General features: G+C 34.8%; 1 protein-coding gene and 1 pseudogene across 1 annotated transcript; one reads left to right on the top strand and one right to left on the bottom strand.

Moving 5' to 3' along the window:
• Positions 1-795: 795 nt before the first annotated feature.
• LOC149183379 (uncharacterized) lies at positions 796-3,424 on the top strand (annotated as a pseudogene).
• A 654-nt stretch (positions 3,425-4,078) lies between these two features.
• Positions 4,079-5,388, bottom strand: LOC149183378 (WAT1-related protein At4g30420-like). The gene is made up of 4 exons (XM_089418712.1): positions 5,245-5,388; positions 4,963-5,121; positions 4,607-4,758; positions 4,079-4,520 (listed from the first exon to the last, which is right to left on the bottom strand). Exons 1-4 carry the CDS (start codon positions 5,371-5,373, stop codon positions 4,349-4,351), a joined length of 612 nt encoding a protein of 203 aa, XP_089274838.1. The 5' UTR covers positions 5,374-5,388; the 3' UTR covers positions 4,079-4,348.
• Positions 5,389-9,441: the final 4,053 nt, after the last annotated feature.

The raw sequence follows: 9,441 nt of genomic DNA, 5'->3' as shown, positions 1-9,441 counted from the left end.
TTGCTAGAAAAGATAAACATCAAACCACAGGAAAAGACTCATAGTCCAGGAACGATGTGGATACACTCCAGATAAACATATTTCAGAATTTATGTGTTAGATGCGACACTAAAAGAGAGTCATAGTCGAGGAAAGATGCAGATATATTCACAATAAACATTATTTCAGAATGATATACTCCCAATAAACACTATTTCAAAATTTCTTGTGTTCGATGCGATAGTACATTCGATTTCTTTGAAGGTTTTCTATGTTATGTGACGTACTGAACATAACAATTGAAAGGAATGGTCAGTAGGAGCTTTCTTTCCACCCTCCGACCTCCTCCATTTCCTCACAGCAATCTTCTTCTTCCTGCAATTTCCAATGACCATAATATGAAAAAACATATTTAAGTTCATAGAATTGAAGTAATTTGAAGGGAATTTATATGAAACAACACAATTACATGTTAGGCTTATGGAATCGAAATTAATTTGATAATAAATTCTGGGAATATTTTAGAATTTGAGAATATGATAGAATCTACCTGGTCAATTTGTTTGACCTGTTTCACCTTAATCTTATTTGTAATCTTTCTAAGATTCTCATATTCTACAATATTCATGGATCTTGAATCTACTCAAAACCTACCATATTCATGGATCCATGAAATTCTAGAAAAGTATTTAACTTTAAAGTTTAAACTTAGATGGGGCATCCAACAATAGCAATGATGCCCCTAGCCAAGATGGGATAGTGGAGATGTTTAGAGATCCATCTCTTAAAACTAGGTCTGGGGATCGCCAATCAGCAATGGCCAGAATGAACAGAAAAAACCCTTCAGCCAGGGACCTAGATGAGAGGTTTTTGAAAATCCTGAAGATTTTCAAGTGGGGACCTGATGCTGAAAAGGCCATTGAAGTCCTACTGCTAAAGGTGGATCACAGATTGGTTAGGGAGGTTTTGAGCTTGATGTAGAAATTGGTGTAAAGTTACAGTTTTTCAAGTGGGCTGCCAAGAAAAAGAATTTCAAGCATGATTCCACCACATATATGCCCCTTATCCGTTGCTTAGCGCAGGCGGGACTAGTGGGGGAAATGTGGCAGACAGTGCAAAAGATGGTGAAAAGTGACTGTAGCATGAATCCTAGCATATTGTCTGAAATTATTAGGATACTAGGCAAGATAAAGATGGTGGAAAAGGCCCTTTCCATATTTTATCTCATCAAGACAGAGAAGTGCAAACCCAATGTTTATGCTTATAATTGCATGTTTAGTGTGCTGATGAAGGCAAATTGTCATGATAAGGTGCAAGAGCTTTACAGTGAAATGTTCAATGAAGGGAAATGTTTTCCCGATACGGTAACTTATACTATGCTCATCTCCAACTTTGGGAAACTTGGAGATGTGGACTCTGCGATTAAGCCTTTTGAAAAAATGAAGGAGAATGGTCTGCAACCTAGTGCGAAGATCTATACGATCCTGGTTGGAAGTTTGTTTAAATCAAACAGATGCATAGAGGCCTTGAAGTTGTTCCAGGAAATGAAGGATACACGTTGTACACCGAATGTGTTTACATACACTGAAGTAATAAATGGGCTAGGCAAAGCAGGGAGAGTCCAAGAGGCATACAGAATATTTCAAGATATGCAGAAAGATGGTTGCTCTCCCGATGTGGTCATGTTCAACAAACTGATCGATATCATGGGTGATGCAGGCCTACTTGATGATGCTTTGAAGCTATTTGGACAGATGGAAACTGTAGGATGCAATCCTATTGTGGTAACATATGTTGGGCATTGGATAATCCAGCACTCCCCGTGTGTTTCGTGACATGGACTAACCGCCTCTCGAGGATCCGTTAACTCTGGCGATGCGTCCGTTTACTAACACCTGCGGGTTTTGGTGTAATGGCAATCGTGATCCCAACAAGTGGTATCAGAGCCAAAGGTCTCGAGTTCGAATCACGCCCGGCTCGCGCTTGGGGGGGAGATTGTTGGGCATTGGATAATCCAGCACTCCCCGTGTGTTTTGTGACATGGACTAACCGCCTCTCGAGGATCCGTTAACTCTGGAGATGCGTCCGTTTTGACACCTAATCCGAAACGGATGAGGTGAAGCTGGACAGTCATCTAGAAGATGAACTGATCCGTTTTGTATATGTATAAATAATATTTGTCTAATGAATAAAATCACTAGTTCTGTCTTGCGCTCATTAATTGCTGGAGTTACCCTGGCCTGACATGGTATCAGAGCCCAGGTCCCAGTCCCTAAAATAGCTGTAACTCCTCTGCCAGGTTTCTGCTGCCTCATGAAACCTCTGTCCTGAGCGCCTCTGGAGACTGCGCACTCTGTTCTGAGCGCCTCTGAGACTGCACCCTCAGATCATGAATAATTGATTGTGTTTTTTTGGTGAGGAGTCGTTTTTTTTGGTATTGAACGCATAGAAGCGTTTTCCCTGGCCTGACATGGTATCAGAGCCAAAGGTCTCGAGTTCGAATCACACCCGGCTCGCGCTTGGGGGGGAGATTGTTGGGCATTGGATAATCCAGCACTCCCTGTGTGTTTCGTGACATGGACTAACCGCCTCTCGAGGATCCGTTAACTCTGGCGATGCGTCCGTTTACTAACACCTGCGGGTTTTGGTGTAATGGCAATCGTGATCCCAACAACATATAACAGCGTCATGGAAGCTCTTTTAAAATCTAACAATCCATCGGAGGCGTTGCATTGGTTTGAGAGAATGAAAGGAAAAGGCATTGCTCCAAGTTCATTTACATATTCCATTCTAATTGCTGGTTTATGCAAGGCGAACAGATTGGAAAAGGCATTGATGCTTCTTGAAGAGATGGACGAGAAGGGCTTTCCGCCTTGCCCTGCTGCCTATTGTAGTTTGATTTATGCACTTGGTAAGGCACGCCGTTATGATGCGGCAGTGGAATTATTTAAGGAAATGAAAGAAAACAGCACTCCTTCCAGCTCAAGGCTCTATGCAGTGATGATTAAACACCTTGGTAAAGCAGGGCGTATTGATGCAGCCATTAAACTGTTTGAAGAAATGCAAAGTCAGGGATGTATCCATGATGTGTATTCCTACAATGCATTAATGTCTGGCCTGGTAAGAGCAGCCATGGTTGATGAAGCTCATTCATGGCTTAAAAAAATGCAAGAATCCAATGAATTGTTGAAGCTTAGAGGCTAGGAACTAGCCAAGATCATGGGTAGGAGCTCTGAAGGCACTAAAAATGGGCCTAAAGGGAACCCCCTGTTTGTGGATCTTTGGTAGCCCATAGATTTCTCTGAGTTTGCGTGTATGAGGAAAAAGCGTTGTTGGATGGAGGGATCTATAGAAGAAAATTTAAGGACTTTAGTGACAAGATGGGTAATGGAATTGATGGGGTTTTTGGGCAGGATTTTATAGGAAGTAGAATGAAGAAGATCAAATAACTTAGATTTATAGTCAGAAGAGTTCATGATGAAGGTCGCATTACCTTTATCAGCCTTAAGGACAAGGACGTCAGGGTTATCATTAAAACACATAATGGCTTGGAATTCATTTTTGGATAAACTCGGCTTGGGAGGTTTTGCCTTCATTAGAACTCTGTCACATTCTTGACGAACTTATTAAGCCTTATGAGACGCAAGACCACTCACAAAATTTGTCTTTTTTTTTAAATCATTTGTCAAACACTCACAAATATCGAAATTAAAATGCCCTCTACCAAAGGAATTATGTTACATCAAAGCCCACTCATCCAAAAAAAATTAGAAATAAAATTTCCAGAAAATTAGGAAATTATTTTTGAATTTACAAAAAACTTAGAATATTCAACAGTTTCTAGAAAACTTTAATTAAAATTGCAAAGACTCACAAATACTTGAGTCAACAAAGTTTGACCACAATTAAAAAAGATGCGTTAAAACCCACTTTACAGTTAAACTCTACCATAAACACTAAACAACCTTTACACTTAAACTTTCCCTAAAACATTAGTTAAAAATACCATAAGTCCCAAAGTAATTAAAAATCAACAAACTTTAACCACAATAAAAAAAAAAAAATACCTTAAAAGCCATTTTACACTTAAACTCTCCCATGCAAACAGTGAACAACCCTTTACACTTCGATTCTACAATGTGAACAATAAACAACCACTTTACACATCAATTCTACAATGTGACTGATGAACAATTAGTGGCTATGCTTCACCGGAAAAAATCATAAAAATATCACCAACAAGGATCCAAATGGTAACATGTTTACACTACTGGGATTCCCATGTAGGCGGTCTTGAAACTTTGTCAGGTTACCCTGGAGATTTGTGACCAGATTCTGTAAAATAGACTAATCAGAAATTTCTGTCGCCTCATTTTTCTAATAGTGGTTCCTTAATGCCAATGTTGCAATCACTGATGTTGTTATTGGATCCATCTGCAGCCTTCCGCGTTTCTGTGTTTCCCACGAAGTTGTCACCATCATTTGCCTTACCCCATAGTACACTATACAATCCTGCGATGATAAAAATGGTTCCCAACAAACTGCAAAATATGCAGAAGTTATTAGTAAAGCGGCTCAACCCAAGAACTTGGAAAAGACATGGCTGCAGTAATATGAGAGATCTGACCTTCCCAGACGATATTTGACATGAAGGATCAGGGGTTCTAATATTGCAACCAATATTGTTGACGTTGGATTGAACATTGCAGCAAAGATAGGTCCCTTTAGACGGATACAATAAGTTTGTACAAAGAATGCAAATGCAAAACAGAGTATTCCCTGCACCATGTTTAGAAACATAAAGCTGGGTTATTTTTATTTGAATGGTAAATTCTGAGAATATCATAAATTTAAATGAATAAGACTAAATATATTTATAAAAATTACAATCTGCAATCTAGTTAAGCTCAACAAACTAGAAATCCATAAACTAATTCATGAAAGAAAACATTTTAACAAAACAATGATATATCAGATGCTAACAGAGTAGACGATGCTAAAATGCTGTATGTCCCACTTTAGCTTCCAAGCAGATGCCTTTGGTTCAAAACATAAAGCCACCAAAGCACATTGTACAGTTCCTTGCACCATCATTATAGCTGTTAATGAAAATTCAGCTGGATATTTCTGAACAACTGGAGCCTGTATTCAAAACAAGAACAACACAAAAATACACATATGTGATGTTTCCAATACTGAAAAGATGATTGCCTCTTACGATGATTGCCTCTTACGGTGTGCAAGCATGAAGAAAATTATAAGTACCTGAAATGTAAGCCACCCAGACCAAAACAAACAGCTGGCAAACAGCATTAAGGCCCCCAGTATCCATGTGCTATGAAGAACCCCACTAAGCCTCACGAGAACAGGGCCTTTGTAGAAGGTCATCAGCATTGCACCACCCACACACACAATGGTGCCTACAACTTTTGCTTGGCCATATTTGTTCCTAATATCAACTTTCTCTATTCTGCACAACCCATGTTAATCAAACCAGACAGCATTGCACTGTAACTACCAAGAATCATTATCTTTATACTTTGATTGTCTGGATTGCTTTCATGAATCTGAGAAAACTAATCATATTTCCACAATACAATTCAAGTGTGATATGTCACATGATAGTAAAGACTACCTATGTGTGAGATATTCCATTACAAGAATGTTTTTTTAGTGAGATATGTCACATTGGATATCCCAACATTGTTTGGTTAACTGTCATTACTTGTTTATGTATGGTATATTGCATCGTAGCAAAGTTTGTTTAAATCAGTGATAAGTTACATTGTAGTAAAGATTGTTTAAGTACAATATCTGTAATTGCAACAAACATTAAATGGGGGACCAATAATGTCAAGGATTGGGTTGGAAGTTTTTGTTTCCCCTCATGTACGATGGGAAAAAAAGAATTCCAAGGATATGAAGAGAAATATAAAATATTTCACTTAGATTTTTTCCCTTCTAATGACGAGGAAAAGTTTTAAGAACGTGATGTGTCATCTATACAAATTTGGAGAAATGCAATATTTTATAACTAAAAGAAATTTCGATGTAGTACATACTATGCTTAAAATGAAAGAAATTTAAGTGTGACATGCATGGATTGAGGAACATTTATTTTTGAATGTGATATAAGTGCAAACAAGTAACTTTTTATGGCATGTAAGGACAAAGGTGCAGAAGTGTTGGAGTGATTTGTGAAATTTAACTTTTTTTCATATATATATATACAAAAATTTAAATTATTTTTCTTAATATGTTTAACTATTTTTTCTTCTATATAAAATTTTAAATTATTTTTTTAATATTTAAAATTTAAAAATTCTTATTTTTCTTTGAATAGTATTTGATTTGAAAACAAAAACTAAAAACATAAAAATTACTATACAAATTATCAATGTTCTATTTGCTTATCAAACTAACATGTTCTACTGTCATCGAGGAGAATTAATTGGGAGAATGATTGATGGCAAAAGTCCTGGCCACACATTACTATATCAATTTTACAATAGCTCCATTAAATCGAAAACTATGCGATAAGAATTCAATATTTAGAGGTTAGTTAGTAGCTAAACATAAAAGGTGAGCAAGTATTTCTCTTAGTAAAAACAGTGTTTAAAAATTCAACGGACATCATCACCCAAACCAAATTTTTTTGGAGGTGATTAGTTAGTTTTTTTTCCATTAATGAAAATAATTAAATATGTTTATCTTCAAGTAGGATTTTAAGAATTATTAATAGTAGATAGATATTATAATTTTAATTTTATAGAAAATTTTAGAATAGTTTTAATAATATTTACAAATTTAAAATTGAGATTTATCTGAAAAGTGGTTATAGTGTTTTTGTCATTTGAATTGGATTAACTAATTAAAAATGTGTGTTATTTGAACATAAATTACGTTTTTTTTGGGCATGAGTAATCCAATGACTTGGCACAACCAAAACTAGATGTAGATGTAGATGTGTGTATATATATATTCTAAAAAAATAAAATTATTTAAAAATCATCCAAATACTATATTTCAGGTTTGAAAATAATTATTATATTAATAATATAATCATTATAGATTTATTTTATCTCGATATTTACTAAAGGCCTTAATGGATTAAATCTCTTAAAATGTAAACCATTTTTTCAGTGTAAATTTAACTAAGGGTTTGCACTATCAAAGATTTGATTACTCTAAGCACTTGTAAACCTAGAGTTAAGATGGATATATAATAATATTATTTCTATTTATATAAATTCCATATCTCTATATTTAGATATATTCTTATTCTTAATTTTAAGAAAACCATCTTAGCAAATATATATATACATATATATAAATTAGAAAAGAAAGATATAATAAATGTTAAGATTTTATATATAAATATATATAAAAGTTAGAAAAAAAAAATATTGTAAATATTAAATTTTTATTTTTATTAATTAAATTTAAACATCAAGATGCCTAGGTCATTATTTTAAATTATACGGTTAAATGGTTGTTAATTTATAGTTAATGTATATGTGCATGTGTAACATTTTATATTTAGATTTTTTTTTTTTTTGTCTTTTATCATAAGTTTATTAGCTAAATCTAATAAATTATTATATGTTTATTAATTATTTGCTCTCATATATCATGTTACTAATAGGAATTATTATTATTTTAATTTATTTTAATCTAATATACATTTTATGATTTTTCCAAAAAAATATGTTTATAATTTTATTTAAAAAAACAAAATTAAAACATAACAAATTGAATTGAATCGATTATTTTTTTATTACAATTTTTAATTGATTCAACATTATGTTTTATTATTCTTAATTTTTAATTTCGTGATTCATTTTACGTACACTCTCCCATGTTTAAATCACATTTACGTATTTACACTCCTATATTGAACTAACATTTAAATGTTTACACTCGAAAATACAACATCTCCCCCATGCTAGGATGGTATCATGACCTTAGGGCCTTATAAAGTCACAATGAAACTTTTGTGCACACTGCAAGCCCTCAAGTGTAAGATGCTAATCTGTTTCACAACTTCCTAGTGCAGTACAATGTTTTTTCACCTAGATTACAGCTCACAATGCAATTACCCATGTTGTTCTCTATATTATTATTAATGTGTGTAATCCATAAAATGTAAAAAAATAAGAAAATTGTCACATGTTCATTATTGAGAATCATGAACATCATATGCAAGATATTAACACAATCATAAGCATCCATAATTTCAATAGAAACATTCCTTTAGCATTCTTCTCTTATTAAAAAGTATAGGTATGATAATTCATTGATGCAATGGCTTAGCACAACTGAAACTAGAAGCAAAAATCCATCGAATATAAAAACAAATCAAATACCAAATCATTGACCCCACCATGCCACCCTACCATACATCATCCCTATTCCTATATGGGTCATCTCCTTCCTTCAAAAAGGATAGCTCAGATGGCACATCTTTTCCTTTGGGTCATGCTCTACTATAGGACTGAGCATATATGCTCACACCCTCATCCATCTCACACCTCATCCCTACCCAAAACAATGTATTTGAGCTCGTCTTAGTTGCACTTCATTTTTCCTTTGTCGACTCTACTGTGTGGTTATTTATATGGCACGAGAACTCCTTTAGGTGATTCACAACCTCATCATGTAGGTCACTCACCCAAGCGTTGGGCACCTTGGCTTCAATCGATGCTTGTTATGCCTAAGTGACCTTAAATTTCATCACGTAGCATGCCAAATTTCATTCCATCAAGAACCAAAATTTGTTATGCCCAAATTTTCTTATGCCCTTCACTTTCCTGTCTAATATTGACTAGTTCCCTTGGAGCCTATCATATTGGGCTCCCTTACCGCATTCCACCTCAATTAATTCCCTTGACTTGTCACCTTTTTGGTGCCCTCAACATGTCTTTCCCAATTCATGTCGACCTACCAACATGGATTCGATTTTGAAATACCTCTGCCATGACATTTCATTTCTTCTAAGATAAATGTTACACCTTTTGTGACTAAATTTTCATTCCAATCAAGTTGTTTCGTTAGGGCTTCCAAGGGCATGTACTGGCACATGGTAGGGATGAGGGCATGCCTTGGCTCATTATGGTCTAACATCCTCATGTAACCTATGTCACTGTTGTCCTCAACATCAATGGTACTGCCAACTGATGATTCTTCTCATAAGATACCAACTCCTTTTCTCATATCAATATGGATTCATGGGTCCCCCATCCATTATTTTCTAGAGCATCATTCCATTTCATGAAGTACTCGGTCTTTTTGTTCTTTCCAATTCCTAAAGTTCAATATTTGTTTTATATCCACATGCTTTAGCTCTAGATGATCAATATTAAATAGAAAGAGACATGTCGGCTCTTCTCTACTTGAATCCTCTCTATCCACTAAATATTTCTTCAAAGGATTTATATGGAATAATTAATGAGGTGGTCACAT

The sequence above is a fragment of the Pinus tabuliformis genome, chromosome 3_2 (assembly GCF_031772625.1).
Source record: "Pinus tabuliformis cultivar Carrire ecotype Pingquan chromosome 3_2, CPIR1, whole genome shotgun sequence".
Classification (NCBI taxonomy): Eukaryota; Viridiplantae; Streptophyta; class Pinopsida; order Pinales; family Pinaceae; genus Pinus; species Pinus tabuliformis.
The sequence above is the reverse complement of the archived record's forward strand: the minus strand, read 5'-3'. Positions and strand labels throughout refer to the sequence as shown.